The sequence below is a fragment of the Protomyctophum bolini genome, assembly GCF_963924005.1.
Source record: "Protomyctophum bolini genome assembly, chromosome: 18".
In the NCBI taxonomy this organism is placed as follows: domain Eukaryota; kingdom Metazoa; phylum Chordata; class Actinopteri; order Myctophiformes; family Myctophidae; genus Protomyctophum; species Protomyctophum bolini.
The window spans coordinates 18,447,302-18,463,502 of NC_137879.1; the positions used below are offsets into that span (position 1 = coordinate 18,447,302).

At 39.7% G+C, this 16,201-nt stretch overlaps 3 protein-coding genes across 3 annotated transcripts; all 3 read right to left on the reverse strand.

The window, feature by feature from the left end:
* Nucleotides 1–2,904: 2,904 nt before the first annotated feature.
* pdap1a (pdgfa associated protein 1a) lies at nucleotides 2,905–6,857 on the reverse strand. Its single transcript, XM_080788749.1, has 6 exons — nucleotides 6,710–6,857; nucleotides 6,081–6,163; nucleotides 5,924–5,995; nucleotides 4,792–4,916; nucleotides 4,286–4,437; nucleotides 2,905–3,975 (listed from the first exon to the last, which is right to left on the reverse strand). The coding sequence occupies exons 1-6, from the start codon at nucleotides 6,720–6,722 to the stop codon at nucleotides 3,941–3,943; spliced, it is 480 nt and encodes a 159-aa protein (XP_080644875.1). The 5' UTR covers nucleotides 6,723–6,857; the 3' UTR covers nucleotides 2,905–3,940.
* Nucleotides 6,858–7,280: 423 nt separating this feature from the next.
* Nucleotides 7,281–9,375, reverse strand: slc16a8 (solute carrier family 16 member 8; the record flags this gene model as incomplete). The annotated part of the gene is made up of 5 exons (XM_080790021.1): nucleotides 7,281–7,495; nucleotides 7,720–8,254; nucleotides 8,330–8,571; nucleotides 8,851–8,994; nucleotides 9,153–9,375. 5 exons carry the CDS (start codon nucleotides 9,373–9,375, stop codon nucleotides 7,281–7,283), a joined length of 1,359 nt encoding a protein of 452 aa, XP_080646147.1.
* Nucleotides 9,376–11,290: 1,915 nt separating this feature from the next.
* On the reverse strand, nucleotides 11,291–14,944 carry cby1 (chibby 1, beta catenin antagonist). The gene is made up of 5 exons (XM_080788576.1): nucleotides 14,785–14,944; nucleotides 14,504–14,605; nucleotides 13,653–13,758; nucleotides 12,977–13,089; nucleotides 11,291–12,462 (listed from the first exon to the last, which is right to left on the reverse strand). The coding sequence occupies exons 1-5, from the start codon at nucleotides 14,899–14,901 to the stop codon at nucleotides 12,388–12,390; spliced, it is 513 nt and encodes a 170-aa protein (XP_080644702.1). The 5' UTR covers nucleotides 14,902–14,944; the 3' UTR covers nucleotides 11,291–12,387.
* Nucleotides 14,945–16,201: the final 1,257 nt, after the last annotated feature.

A 16,201-nucleotide genomic window follows, 5' to 3' on the forward strand; every position in this document is an offset into this window, starting at 1 on the left:
AATGTAAACCAACACACCACAGTATTTCATCACAGCCATTTCTCCTTCACTACTCTCAACACTTTGTTGTGAATGGACTAGGCCAGGCTAATTATTTTAATGAAATTGTCTTTCCTTGTCTTATTCTCACCTGGAAATATCAAAAAACAATACAATAATCAAAAAACATTAAAATACTAAAAGCAAAAGAACAAGGATGTGAAAATTCAAAAAGAGGAAACTATTGAAAGTTAAATTGGATTAGCTAGGCTACGGGCTAATGGGATTTAGTGTGAGAAGCCTTCTCTTTAGAACTTCAGCTCAAACTGTCAAGTTAGAACAAATTTCAAAGACAGGCTTTTGTGTTGCATCTTCCTGCTTTAATTCACATTCCTTTATTCATCTTTTTTTTTTTGATTTTTTAGATTTTCAGAGTAGATTGTAAATAATGCTTAACTTAATGTAACAACTACAGGACAAAAAGTGATAGTGATGCCAAGTTGAAAGTTATATTTTAGGTTATTATCAATATGGTGATTGAGGGTAGCTACTGGGACTTAAAGGGACACTTCACCCTTTTTGCAAAAAATATATGTTAATGACGTTTAGAAGCTTTAGAACACTTTCCTGGGGGTCTTTATGTGTGTAATATGTGGTTTTAGATATTTTAGATTGTAGCAGTGAGCCTATTGTCTCTGATGGGCTCACTTCCTTCCTGGACTACATGTCTCAGTAAGACAGCTCTCCCCCCTATCCACAAGGAGGAGCAGTGCACCAAATAATTATGGAAGGTAGTGAGACCAGTGATCTAAAGCTTCTAAACGTCATTAACATATATTTTTTTGCAAAAAGTGTCCCTTTAAGTCAGGACTTGATCACCCCAGCTGGGTCACCCGAAGTTCGCGAGACCCGAAATACTGTGTGGTTGTCAAAAACAATCCCAAGGCAGACCTGGACTTGTCTCAGTCAAGGCAGACCATTTGGCGACAACTGGCTTAATAGTCCGGCAGCCGAGGTGGACGGGTGGGAAATTGGGAAATCAAATACACTCCTTGGGCTAAAAACAGCCATAGACGTCATGTTTTGCCTGCCATAGGATGTTAATGGTAGGGTCACAAGAAACCAATATTAAAAAAATTGCCCAATACTGACAGCCGGTCAGCAAGTGGATTCATGAATGTATATAGACAATTTAGGCCAATAAAATAAAGACTATATACCAAATTCCCCACTTTAAACAAAAATAGGCTGCGGCTGCCGGACTATAACATAATGGTGACTGGCAATGCAACAAGACATAAAGGTGTACGCTCTGTACTTCTAACCTCCCAAACTCTTGATGCCTTGTCAAATGCTGCAGCCTGGTGGGAACTGGCAAAGAATAAATGCACATAACTATGCATAATTAATTGATAGTCAAAGAGAACAAAAATAAACACTCAATGATTTTCCATTTCCAGTAGAGTAAAGCAGAGTCCACACCAATGATTTGCAACATAACTCGTATCTCGTTGCAACCACAACCACTTTCAACAGAATACAAAAACTGCACTGACCTGCAATGGTCATGCAACTTGTTGCAACAATATGCAATATGCATTGCAAAGGCAGATGAAGGCTAGCTACCCAAGGCTACATAGCATATACTGTACATCACAGCAATGTAGTATTCATCATTGATAGGCACTTGCAATGAGAAAGCACATATAGTTCATTGGCTTGTTAAGCCCAACACACAACGTCTGCGACCGTCTGCGGCACGACGCGTTGCCTGGAAAATAGAACCGTGTTCTATTGGCGCGCCAGGCGACGCGGCGGACGGAGCCGGTGTGTGGTGGGCTTTAGTCACTCATTAATCTAATGTTGGAACAATTCAACAATGAAAATACAATTAAGAGCAAGAGGTTATTTATGAATGTATTTATTTCTATGTAACAAAAGAATTCAAATACAAGATGCAACAAACAAAACATAATCCTTCCAGTCCTGAAGTCCTTTTTACACTCTTTTAAAACACTGTGGCTATACTCTCACTGTAAGCTTTCCAAGAGCATTAAATTAATTTCCCTCCGGTGATCAATAAAGGTTGAAATTATCTTATGGGGGTTCTTTCAGATACTTTGGAGTGAGGATGATATTGCTTCACTTTTCAAGGCTTTTTTATAAACTCCATAGTCCTCAAACAAAAAAAAAGAAAATGTCACCTAATGTTCTGAAAGTGGAGGCATTTGTGCTCTGAAGTATTGCATCCATGACATGACTGTCAAAAAATAACAGATTTGTATCCCAGTGCAGTCACTTGAGAACTGCTGCTTCATAACACATTGTCATAGCAATATCTCCTGGAGAAGACAGTGAACTGGTCTTGTGTAAACTTTCAAAAAGGCAACAAATGACATGGTCCCTTCCTGATGAGACACAAGCAACCCCATAAAAACAGCCGCAGTGGGATGCATGGTATCGGTATGGCGTTGCGTCACTGCATTAATATCTATGTAAAATAAATGTAATGATAAACGCATACATAAAAAAACGGAAAAAGGAAAAAAAAACTTAGCATGTTACTAATCTTGGCTTTTAATTTGCAGTCTGCTTTAAGAGGACCCAGAGCAAAAAGTATTTGAAATTTGTTTTATTCAAGCTGTCTGTATGCTGCCAGCCATGTCAATTTACATATGTAGTTAATATATTTTGTCTTATTTTGACACATTTCTAATACAAAGTCTCACCATATTAGGACGGTCTTTCAACCAACTTAATGTAGGATCACACTGAACCAATGTCACGACATGGACTAGTTAGATGCTTTCTTCAAAAATACTTTAGTTACATGTAAGAGACAGCATACATTCATTTTCATATCGTTACCCAATCTTCTACTAGGTAACTGCACTTTTAATATTTATCTCGTTTACGATCAAATAATTAATGGAAGCTAAGGGCAAATGCTACCAACATTTTCCACACAGCTTCATAAAAATAAAATTTGTATTTACCAATGTTTGACAGAATAATGCTTACTGAAACGTTGATGTTATAAGTAGGATCACTTGCACTCACTACCTTGTGACTTTCAAGTCAAAGACCTCAGACGATGCCTGATTTGGAAAGAAGACACAGCTGGTAGGGAAAGCTAAGGCTGCATTCCGAGGGGGGAAACAATAACCATTTTGTCATACAAGACTTGCTTCACACAACATGTCTCTCTGGGAGATAGCTTCCTGTAGTGCAGCAAATTATCTTCCACCCTGAAAGCTACCAAGAACAGAATACTGAATTACAAAGGAAAAAAGCAGTAAGTACTAAGCCTCACTGCCCATGACCATGGTTTATCGTTCTGCTACTTATACAGCTACTGCTATTAACCTTTGTAAGGCAGAATATGAAATTTAGTATAGAGAATTATTGTATATAGTTTACCATAAGTGTTCCTTTCTCCATCTTTCACCGCTTTGTATTTTCTATAAAATGCCGACTAGATGGAAAGAAAGATATCGCACCTGACACTTCCTCATACCTCATCACTGCAATACCTGTCCAATCATTGAGTAATCATCGTTTTAAAATGTATAGATCAAAAGACAGAGTGAAAAAAGCAGCAGCTTTACAATTACACCCCTGTTGGGAGGCACAGACTGAAGAGGTAGCAGAGCAGTCGGACCACATGTGACTGTCACCTCTCAAAGTTCCAAACCCAACGAAACTGAAACAAGGCATTCGAGTGTTCCATTTCCCCTCCCTCTGCTCCGCCACCTTTTTCCTGCCCCCCAATGCCACCCACCCCAACACCCCATCTCATATAAACAACGAGAGACAGGTGCCTCCCACCCCAAGCGCTGCACCCCTGAGCTGTACCCCTTTGTATTGGTCCCCTCCCCTCTCCACCAGGTCTCCCTCTCTTCTTATTCTTCTCTCCATCCCTAAGACTGTTGCACAAGTCAAATACTCCAGTTAAAGATGACTAGCGCTTTGCTTTGGTTTCATCAACCTCTTTATCTGAAAAAGAAAAAAGAAAGAAAGAAAAGGGAAAAAGGGAAATGTGAATCTGTGTATTTTAACGGTAGGCTTTTGCCCTTCTGCTCCACAGGAGATTTCTGTCCTACCTGATCCCACCATAAGCATGATGGGTCTGCATTAGAATTTCACAGGTGCACTGGGCCAGTCAAACTCCCTGCTGTTCAGGTTTTCAGTTAAATTACATGCTCAGGGAGGAATGTTCATATTTACACAAGTACAGTACTTGTGTAAACTCCCTCACTGAACGCTATGAAAATGATCTTGTGTGGCCGTGTGCACGACTTCTCACCTTTCTTGAGGTTGTCCCTCTTTTTGGCTGCATCCTCTCTCTCTTTCTTGATAATGGCCAGTCTGGCCAGGTCAGCCCTGGCCTGCTCCGTCTTCCCCTCGAGGTGGAGCTTCATGTAGCGCTCTTTCGCCTTCTGTTTCTCTATCTCCTCTCTTAAAGGGAAGGGAGGGTGGAAGGAGGGAGAGAGGGGATGAGATAGGAGGACAAAAGAGTTATTCAACATCCTATGCTTCAACATACAGCCGTCACACAAGAAACATTTGACACCAAAGGAAGGAAACGTATGACAGAACAGACAGGTCAAAGGACAAACACAAAGAGACTCAGAGAGAAGTTTGCAGGGGATGGAGAGGACAGAGCACATGGTGACAGATCACAGCACACCGACAGCATCCTACGCATTCGCACATTCACAGTAAAAAGAAAAAACAAAGCAGATTGCCAGCTCCTGAAGTTGAAAATATTAATGATAAAAAGAAAAGATGTGTACTTGAGTGATGGCTCACCTCTCTCTGCGTGACAGCTCTTTCGGTGCATTCAAGTCCAACTCCGCCACCTTCTTACTCTTTGTTGACACACGATTGGGATTCTCAATTTCTATTAGTCCCTCCACGCCACTTTTCTTCTTATTCTATGTGGCAAAGGAAACAGTAAGAAGACATTCATTTACAGAAAACCAACAGGGACATAAAACAATGCCAGCCCCAGGTCAAATGCGGCTGTGTCTTGTGAGTTTGTCTGTTATGTTAGCTAGCTACTTTGGAGCAAGGAAACATCATCACCTCGACCAAATACAACCACTATAATTACATTGTATTACTCAATGTATGAATGAACCATTGTAAAGCGCTTTGAGCACTTGGAAAAGCGCTATAAAATGCCATTCATTATACAGATTGAACAAAATAACTTTATTCACTAAAAAGGTTTAGGGTTACATAATAGAGCTAATAAGATAATACAAATGACATAAGAGATGATTCCAAGTTGCTGGTAAATTAATGGCCCTGTGCAAAGTGTGCATGGCCACGCAAGTAAACATTAGTGTGATAATGGAGCACATATACCAATGCGTACAGGGTGTTTGGTTTGGTCATGTACCAAACAAGTGGTGAATATTTTTTCTTGCTTTGAATGGAGAACTTTCATTCCGAGTTCACAAATGGGACATATTTTAACAGTGCACCAAACACTGCATGTTTGATATGCACAGAGTTTAGTTTAGGACCAACATCATGAAGGCTCTGTTGCAAATAGAACAGAACTTGGTAGAAGGAATCTTGGACTGAAAATTTGAAATATGTTTTTTTGACAAGGAGATCTCCAGGATGTTGATTTGTTCCCAGGGTCTGAAATGGGTGACTCTTGCTGCTGAATTCTGGACGTACTGCAACTATATTCGTTTAAACATGGATAAGAGCCTAGCTGGGGGTGGAGGAAATAGTACGGTATAGTCTATGAAGGATGTGCATGTTCTCTTTTCACAAATGTTAGGCTAGAAAGGGCTTCAAGCAATGCTAATAATTTTACTGGTGGAAGATAAAGACCAAGAGGACATGTGGATAAGTCCAACTGCATCTTTGAAGACTCAAACAATCGTCAAAGACAGTGTACAACCGCACATCACAAAATCCTCACCTCACACTCCTCATCACTGCTGCTGTCAGAGTTGGACTCTTCACTCTCCTTCTCCTCACCACCATTCGCCTCCTGGAAAACAAACACTTTAATTAAAACCTTAATCCCAGTTCAAAACTCGCTTAGAGCCTTTTTCCAATACTAATGTAGTACTCACCAGCTCTCTCTGCTTTCTCATCTGTCTATCAATCTCCTCTGGGTTGCTGAACTGCTTTCCTCGGCCCTTGTGGCCTTTCTTTCCTGCATCCCCAAAAATATGAAGAGATGAGTCGCACACAAGATGAGTCACACATGACGTCCACTGCGGTACAGCTCGATTCTGCTAACTGACAAAGGCTTCCATGCGTATCTATGATGCGTTCATTACAATACATATAATCGTGTTTTGTAAGCTTGTGATAACAGACCCAGTATTATGATGTTGTAAATTTAAATGTCTGACAAATGTCCACCAGAACAGTTAAACGGCCCTGTGTTGCACATGGTGCTACCCGGCAGAATGGTGCAATCGAACCAGCTGTCAAATTTCACCTAACTGCCAGCAAACGGCCACGATTTTAATGAATTCATAAATTAACTGAAGTTAAATGTATTTAGTTTCTGGTCGCTGGAAAACGACACATTTGTCTTTCCTTCGCTTGCTGACATTTAACACGAAGCAGGTTTAATTTGCTCGCTAGCAGCTATTAGCTTAGCAACAAAGCAAGTCAAGGCATTCCTTCAGTACGCTAGTAGTTAGAAAACATTAATACTTCACAACAAACGTTATCAGGTTAAGTCACTTACCACCACGTGGCATACTGATATATTAATTCTATAAAACGGGTGCCTAAAAGTTGCTGAACAGTTTGATGACAAGCAACCAGCTAAGTGCTCTTTCGTTGTCTCTACTGGAGAAAAATAGTTACAGGCCGGCCCCGGCACGTCGCTCGCTCGCTGCTTCCTGAGTGAAAGGCGGTGCCTCTGGATATTCCACCAATCACTGACTGAACCGAGTACTTGACAGACAGCTTCATGGACCATTTATCTGGGAATAGTAGAAGCAGCCCTTGGACCAGAATTAAATCTATACTTTGGTAAACTCACAAATTGCTGAAATTAGTTTAAATGCCCAGTGTTTATTTAACATTAACCCCCAAACAACCACAAATAAAAACAAAACTAACAATGTAAAAACGTGTACTTTACTAAAAGATCAAAAAAAGACATCTAGATATTGTAATAAATGAGAATATCAACATTCAGGTGAGGTTAAATAACATGCAAATATATTTATAAATGTAGCCATTCCTGAAATCAGCTTCTTGCAGAGATTCTGTGAACACGATCTATTAATGAGTTGACAATGTCTATTCTTCTATTCGTTGTTTTTGCGGTCATTTTGGTTGTCATTTAAGTCTCTGCATGGTCTGCCTATATTTTCCTCCTCCTGTGAGCATGTGTCCTTGGTGGTTTTACTGTTCCTGAGGCAGCAGAAGGAACAAATGGCAAGAACAAGTCCAGAAGTAATCAGCTCTGCCCCAGCCATGTAGAAAATCAGCTCATAGTTCTTGAACGCATCCACTAGACGTCCTGTGAAGAAGAATGAGTTAATGCACAAGTGGGGAGGGGGGAGGATTGCTGAAATTAATAACTTAAAATCTATTTATTTTTGCCAGGATTTTTAGAATACACTTAATGTATATGTCCTATGCCTCAAACATTCCATAACTGAAATGCCATAGATAGATCTACCGGTATGTCACTTCACCTAATCTTCAAGCCTGGGTACCGAGGCTACTTCACCCATCACTCACCTGCTGAAGGGGGTCCGATGAGCACTCCTATAGCCTCGACGAGCAGCACCAAACCCAGTGCACTGGGAAAACCATCTCTGCCTACAATTCCCATCAGCACCTCAAACTGCAAGGACCCCACCATCCCATAAGACAGGCCAAAGAACACACAGAAGATAACCAAGTCTTTGTAGGCCGTGACCTGTGCAGAGCATACATCAGTTAAACCATTAAAAAGCAGAGCTAGGCTGAAAAAGTACACGATTTTGGGTCTCATCCACTTGAGGCTGGCCACAAGTCCACAGGTTGGCCGGGCAAAAATGTCAATGAAACCAATGATAGAGAGCAGGAAGGCGGCCTCGCGGTCAGGCACTCCCTGGTCCTTGGCAAAGTTCACCAACAGGATAGTGGGCACAAATAATCCTAACACCACAATGAATTTTGCAATAATGTAGATAACCAGCCCTCTGTTCCGAAGCACGCTGAAATCCAAAAGTTTCTTCTTTTTCTGAGTTGCTACTTTCATCCTGTCTTTCTCCTGCTCTGACAATTTTGTCTGTGACGGTAGCATTTCTTTCAGCTCTTGTGCATTCACATCTTCCATCTCCATCTCATTCTCTCTCCTCCTCACCCTAGTCTCCAGAGGCCTCATGACAGCCCCGCAGACGCAGCAGTTAAGCAGCAGCCCCCCCATGATGAGGAATCCCCCCCTCCACCCATACTTGTCCACCAGGAGCTGGCCGAGAGGAGACAATATGGATAGGAAGACAGGGCTCCCAGCTGCAGACAGGCCGTTAGCTATGGGTCGACGCTTGTCAAAGTAGCTTCCCAGCATAATGAGGGACGGCTGGAAGTTCAATGCCAGACCTAGACCTGTCAATGGAGAATTAGAGAAAAGAAAAACAAGAACTAATTGGTAAAATCATATGGCATTGTTTGCTGAATGTTCTGAAATTTTAAGAAATGGTAAAGGTGGACCTTTGATTGTAGAACAAAGAATCATGACTTTATACAATGACATATTTATTTCCTACTGTAGGCCTATTACTGAAATAGCATTTTAATTTGCAATTGTTTTGTATAAGGATAGATTTTCTCAATTATTTAGTTCTTACTTACTATGAAGAGGACACATTTACCAGTGCCAGTTACCTGTAAGAACACCAGCGGTGAGGTAAAGCTCTATTATGTTAGTGGTGAAAGATGCGCCCACCATCCCTGCTGAAGCAAGCAGTCCCCCAACCAACATCACTGGCCGGCAGCCAAACTTGTTGACCATGATACTAGACACAGGGCCTGAATGTGGAGAGAGAGAGAGAGAGAGAGAGAGAGAGAGAGAGAGAGAGAGAGAGAGAGAGAGAAAGAGAGCCCAAAGTCTTGCAGACATGAATCTTGAGATCTTTGACCAGCAGCAAACCTACCAAGGATTTATTCCTTTCATGTGGACCTCTCACCTGAGCCATAGAGCATGGCTAGCATGATGGAGGAGATCCATGCTGTGTCGCTGTATCCCACCCCAAAGTCCTTCATCAGCTCTTTGAAGTAGACACTGACGGCCTTGGGGAAGGCGTAGGAGAAGCCTGTGACGATGAAGCAGCTGAACAGCACCACCCAACCCCAGCCTCCATCGGGAGGTAGAGGAGCCCTGCTCATCTGAGGCGTACTGATGACACCCATGCCGAAACAGAAAGTGGTTCCTACACAGAATACATTTTAAATAGTGAGACTTGAAACAGAAAATGAACAAGAAAGTACCGGTATTCACTTGTGTACAGTAGTTAATCAGTCGACTCTACAGTGTATCCGTATCCATGTAGTAGCAGGTATAAAATGGATAAAACATACTGTATAATATTATATCACAGGCAGTTTAAGATTAATGTTCACATTAAAGTTGGCTTTACTAAATCAAAATGTTCAGTGTGACACTGCTATCTTACAATGTGCCAGGATTGTAGCTAATCAGGCAGAATTTGTCAGAGATTTGAATTAATCTCAGTCTGAAAAACATGTTTTTGAAGAGCCCCTCCTATGCCCTGTTTTGTGTGTGTACCCATAGTGACGATTTGATTGGCTGAGCAATGTACGTATTTAGGATATAAAGTGAGGATGCCACAAGTGATTAGCCGGATTGTATTTGAGGATTTAAATTGAGGACAGAAAAGTGAGGACGCCAATTGTGTTTGGCCGGAATGATATGATGTATGATGATAAGAGCGCCGCTCACTTCACATGAGTGTGATTTTTGTAATTTATATCAGGCTTACTTACTTTTGTCTGAGTTTAGTTCTTCCACGTGTCCTTTTACCCTAATCCGATTGTTTACTTAGCCTATACCCTGAGTACTGGGTTCAATATGAATGTACCACACAGAAGAGTTACATTTAATGTATGCATATGCATGCATAGTTTTGCATACTGTATGTTGCACATTTTTATTATCTTGGCAACTAGTCATTATTTTGGGGGCATTTTTAATTCAATAATAATTCAATTGAGAGCAACAGAGGAGAGAAGAGAGACAGTAGATACAGCGAAGGAATGACATTCAGCAAAATCAGTCTGGTCAGCCATGAATCAAACCAGTGAAATTACTAATCAGGGAATTGGTATGTGCCCTAATCTCTTGACTAATTGGGTCACACCTGGATACTTATTCTTTGATCAAGCTGAAAGGGTTATGTAGGCCTACTATAGATTGTTGTAACTAACATTTTGCAGTAAGAAACATGTAACTATTATTTATATTGTACAACAAACCAGTTATATTCTCAGGTCTTGCAACAATGCATGATTCAGTGCAAATGAAAAAATAGTATTGTCTATCATTAATTCTTCTCTCTCAGTAATTGAACTTATCTGGAATTTATGAATAAAATAAGTTCCAATAATGAAAATTGACACATAGCCTATTGGTTGACAGTCAAGCAGTATACTGCCTGAAGTACAAAAAGCATAAGTGGGGATTACCTCTTGAGTGGTATAGAGATAATGGTGATGACCGGAGTTCAAATGCCAGGCATGACACAATAGTAATAACTTTTAAGCTTGTTTTGGTATATTTCAATTAAATGATTAACTGCTCTTATAGTAATGTTTCAAGTGATGGACTTACCGGTATCTAAATCATCATTAAACCTTTAGAAATGAACATCACTTTTTCAAGGCTTATGTTGCATTTTAGAAATAGAACTCATAAGTTGTTTTACCTCTTCACCGCTGATTCAATATGGATGATGTTAGCCAAACGTTCTTTCTTGGAGTGCCAAAATAGTCTTGTGAAAACATCAAAGTTCCAGAAAACATCTAAGGCTGTTCACATTCAGCCTAGTGGGTTTTCACAGTTTCTGTATCTGTGGGAAATAAAGCTAAGGACACAAGTCCAATTTAAAGGGGTTGACCAATTTTCCCCACCCCTTTCCTACTGTACAGTACATTGCATTAATCTCAATACTGTGATTTACAGTATAGTGTATGCCAACAGGCCATCTAAATCGTGACCTAAGTTTTCTGAAAAACTTCCAGGTCTAAATGGACTAGTCAGGAATACATGCCCACCCGTTTACCTGATGAAGTCGTACATGTTATTGTCTCAGGCTTGCCTCACATTTTCTCACACACTGCCACTCATATTAGTGAATTGGTACAAACCTGACGCAAAGCTCAGCCAATCATTGAGGCCGATGGTTCGGGTTAGGCCATCACTAGTTACTTTGACTCTTACTCAGGTAATTTGGTTGACTATTTTTACTGTAATTCTAGTCAAGTCAGTATTTTTAAGTAACAATAGCTTTTACAGTTTTTGGCTACTCTACCCACCTCTGGTTACACTCGGTAAAGAAACTGAGCAAGATATGTTGCATCTGTTTAGCCAATCAACGATTTAGCTTGCACAAAAACTAATTTCACCCACTTCTTTAAACCTGTGACAATTTCTTTTTAATTGATTCTGGGTCATTTTAATGGCAAAATTATTTCAATTTGTAATAACTTTTGTCAATAACTAAAAAAAATAGTAATACTTCAAAATAGCGAGTGTAACGGAATGGCACGTATACATGCTTAATTGTGAGTAAAATCCTCAACAAATCTTTTGTAAAGTACATACAATAGCCTTTACATAACCCCACCTATACTATAAGAGATTTAACTGTAATGAGCCCAAGTGTTCTCCTCGGTGCAAAGTAGGAAGTACAAATCCCCCATGGATTATTGACAAATAATATGGTTTCAACAGTAAAACAAAAATGATAATCCTGTAATAGCTTCCTGCAACATTCTACAAACTTGCATTTTTATGCAATTTCCTTTCAAGACATACAGTACATAAGTAAATGGTATTCAATAACAGGTCTACATATGTCCCTTAAAAAAAATACAAAATCTGTTTGATATTTCAAATCTGTGGAGGCATCATTTAAGAACCATACAGTACATAGAAAACTGGTCCCTGTAACACGCATCTGTTAGCAATAGCATCCCTTATCAATTTGACAGAGGCATGACTGTATTTACTCACGCCGCTTGACACTATCACAGGCAGCACAGCACCTATTTGAGTAGTCCTTCCTTACATGTGTCTTGTTGATGAGAGAAAAGAATATCGAATGGCCTGTATTCTCTCGTCGCATTAAGGCCTTGTGAGTCGTGACATACAGCAAAACATTGGAGGCAGCAAGATCACAATTGTCATTTTTTCCTGTGATTCTTCATCTCCTCCAGCTCCCTTTCCATCAGATGGCACTCTGCTGTAGTCTCTGAAAGCTGTGAAAAAGAGAAAAGTGTTACATTAACAATGTAAGGAGAAAAGAAAAAGACAAGAGATGGTGACTACAAGACACAAGAGACATCTTATGTTAAGTCCTAATTATGTTATCTATTTACTATTTAGGCCTAGCTGATGCTCTTATTCAGAGGGATTTGTAACTGTTGGTCTTTCTGAAGGACACCTTGGCGGAATGCATGGCAATTTAATGACATAGCTGTTTGCAGAGGTTGAAACTATGAACTTTTAGTACGGTAATCACTTTTTGATGGCCTATCTCTTGTTATAAATGTTGTAAATCCTGGCAGATCTTGATTAGAACACAATGCCATTTCTAATGATGAAATACACTAAAGAGTGCACTAAAAAGTGCACTGCAGTCATAATGCAGATCTATGAAAATTATGAGAATAATATATCCCAACTCATTAACAGAGTTTGGACTACTAGAGAATTGATTGGGCCTTTGCAAAAAGTGTGTTTTAATTATCTTAAAAGTGGTTAAATGCTCACCATGTCCAATAACATTTCGATTTTGAGTTTCAGAAGATTGTTCTCCTCTTCCAGCTGTAGATTCCTTTTTTTCAGCCTCTGTACATCCTTACCAGACACATTATCACCAGACTCTGAGTACAACATAGGTTAAGAAACAGACAGAATGCTATATTAATGCTATATTAGTCCAAAAACAATTACTTTACCTATTACTCTGTCTGCAGTACAAATTCAATCTGTTTAATCATCATACAGAAAGAACTTTATGTAGATTTAGATAGCATTTCATACAGACTTATAGCATGTTAAGTAGACAGCACTAGAATTGCATTTTATGTACCGGTAGTCACTTCATAGTATATATGTATAGTATAGTATGCATAGTTGTATAGTTTTCATTATATAGATATTCCACTGTTACGTTCTTAGCTTTCGCATGTTTCATGATAACTACTTTTTATGTATGTGATGTATTGCCATGCTTTTTTGTTCTTGCTTATTGTAAATCGCTCTGGATTAAGAGCGTCTGCTAAATGCCTAAATTGTAGATGGTGAGCCATTAGTGTAGGCATTGCAATAGCATCACAGAAAATGGGAGAATAGAAGAGAGATACGTTGACTTGTCTTCAACAGCTTGGTGAAGTAACCATTGCACTGATTTGTATTCAAACCCTTGACGGGTCAATGTATTTACCTGATGTCCAATGTCCCTCTTCAAACTTCAAACTCTGTCCCCCAACATTCATTACAGGGGGTCCATACTCAAGGCCCAATTCTATTTCCCTCGTTGAGCGGTCCAACTTGTAGCAAACAATAAGAGATATATTAGGATAACAAAACAAAACATCAACTCCATGCTGAAAAAACAAACATAAACAATGTTACAAAGTCAAATTTGAGCCTCTGGCCACTTTTACACCGACGGACCATTGCTCCGAAGGAGCATTGGTCCGAGGTGTGTGGGGGTCGGGAGAGGGTGGGTGGTTAGGTTTAGGTGTCTGCCCCGGGGGAGGTTAGGGTTAGGGTGAGGGTTTGAGGTAGGTTGTCGATCGGACCAATGGACCGTCGGCATATTGACTTGAACCAGTTCAGAGCAAGCGAAAAATCATCATTAAAAAGAAAAGAAATGGGAAGCTGTAACTGTATCTGGCACTGTAGATTTAATTCCCACTGTGAAATGGACAGTTCCACTGATAATATTTACCACATTGCTGGCCAGGCCTGGAATCGAACCGGGGGCCTCCTGCTCCACAGTAATGTAGAACTGAACCATTTCTGGAACCATATAGTTATTTTGGTGGAAAAGGGGCCTGTCTCCTCAAATATTGTGCCATCATCATAAAAGGAAAAGCCTTATGCCAATGACATACCAATAGCAAATCTGTATGTTGCCTTGTTGCGTGATAAACATATTGATTCTGATTTCACACAACCAGAATGAACGTTTATCCGAATTCTGCAAGAATTAAACTGGAAATCCAGAAATTAATTAGTAGTCTAATCATGTATGTTGTAGTCTAGAAACCAACGTGCAGTCTGACTCACAGTGTGAAGGTTGGACAGAGAGGCAGACTTGCGAGGAGGTGTCTTCTTCGTACTGAACGTGTTACCGAAGAGCGGCATCATCGTCACTGATTTCCTTAGAGACTGAATAAAACAAAGGCGTAATATTATTAGAATCGTCTAATCTAACTACCGTAGCTGTTGTTAGGTCAGTACAATTAACTAATCCTAACGTTAACGAATGGCCCCAATCATTAATATTCTAGCTAGGAACAAAAGCTATTTATAGTTGCTATGTCGCTGAAATGTGAATTTATATTTACCTCCGTAGCGGCTGTTTTGTTTTCAATGGGAGAGGAGTTGTAAATGGTTCTGTTTGGTTTTCTTGGTAACCATGATAGTAACCCATTCGTGTTAGTGCGCATGCGTGGGAGTGCCATCGTGTGCGTACCTTAAAACGTATGAAACCTCTTTACGTATTAGTTGTATTTGAAATATAAATGTTTGTGTTTTTTTAAATTAGGGTTTAAAAACTCATGCAAAAGCTACAAACTGGAAAGACATGTGCCCATTCCCCTTCTGAAACAATGGAATCGCCCTTGAAACGTGACGTCACTTGTTAGCGGTTCATTGCTTGCAAAAGGCAATACGTAGTTACGGTATTTATTTCCACGTATGTTTTGACATGCTAGACTTCCTCTGAACAAGGTATATATTCATACAAATAATCTGCTGTAATGCGTACAGAAAATACCACTGAAAGAAGTGAAATACCTTTCCCCCACAACTTAACATTTTAAAAAGGATAGGCTCCTCCCTTACAGATATCAAGCCCCAGTGGCCTAATGGATAAGGCACTGGCCTCCTAAGCCAGGGATTGTGGGTTCGAGTCCCATCTGGGGTGGAATGTTTTTGCTTCCAATTAATTACATGGCGTAAATTCTGATAGCTATATGTGTTTATCGTAAAGAACGCAAGCATGCCAACAATGGCACGGACTAGTCGACTACCGAAAAGTAGCTAAAAGCTAATTATTTTTGTCTCGTTCGTGGGACGACTGAAGAGCTTCCAGTTACAACATCGGAAACGCATGCATGTCATGTCTATTTTACATTATTTAAATTATACCATGGAGCAGCACAACACACTTTGCATAATTTTGAGCGCTTTGGTTGCATCAGCGCAAATTTACCGTGAGTAACATATCTTATATCAGTCTATTCCTACTAGTCGCTTAATCTCTATAAATATGCATGCATTTCGAAAAAGTTGTTTAATTTGGGTGGAAATGTACGTTTAAAGCATGTGCCAGAATCAGGTCAGGGATCAAGAACAAAAGCACAGGAAAATAAAAAATATAGTATCAAACAATCCCTATCTTTATTCAATATTGATTTTTTTGTTTAGTTTTTATAGGACCACAGAATGGTCCATTGGTAAATTATACATTCTAATTGTGAAAGAAGAAGATGTTGGAATTAAAATCCTTCTCGTTATATGGGGCTTAACAATAACCAATTTTATTCTGATCACCATATCACTAGTTATGTAATGATATAAATTGATAGCTTGCAAGTTTCTGCTATCTAGTATGCTACATGTCTGACTCTGAATCTGTTTTGCAATGTTCCATTTCAGTATATGTAGCCTACTTTTGATGTGTTGGTTGGATTAATAGATGTTTAATGCTTAATATTTGCTTGTCTGTGTGCCAAAGAATATCTGATTCTGAACTGGTCA

What these genes read in the sequence shown, in the direction of transcription:
- pdap1a (XM_080788749.1), bottom strand. An exon ending in GCAGTGATGAGGAGTGTGAG is followed by an intron (nt 4,917 to 5,923) that starts GTGAGGATTTTG and finishes TTTGCCACATAG; the next exon opens with AATAAGAAGAAAAGTGGCGT. An exon ending in GAGCTGTCACGCAGAGAGAG is followed by an intron (nt 4,438 to 4,791) that starts GTGAGCCATCAC and finishes CTTCCCTTTAAG; the next exon opens with AGAGGAGATAGAGAAACAGA.
- cby1 (XM_080788576.1), bottom strand. Translation starts at nt 14,901, where the DNA reads ATGGCACTCCCACGCATGCGCACTAACACGAATGGGTTACTATCATGG. An exon ending in CTCTGTCCAACCTTCACACT is followed by an intron (nt 13,759 to 14,503) that starts GTGAGTCAGACT and finishes GTTTGCTACAAG; the next exon opens with TTGGACCGCTCAACGAGGGA. An exon ending in TCGAAATGTTATTGGACATG is followed by an intron (nt 12,463 to 12,976) that starts GTGAGCATTTAA and finishes TCTTTTTCACAG; the next exon opens with CTTTCAGAGACTACAGCAGA.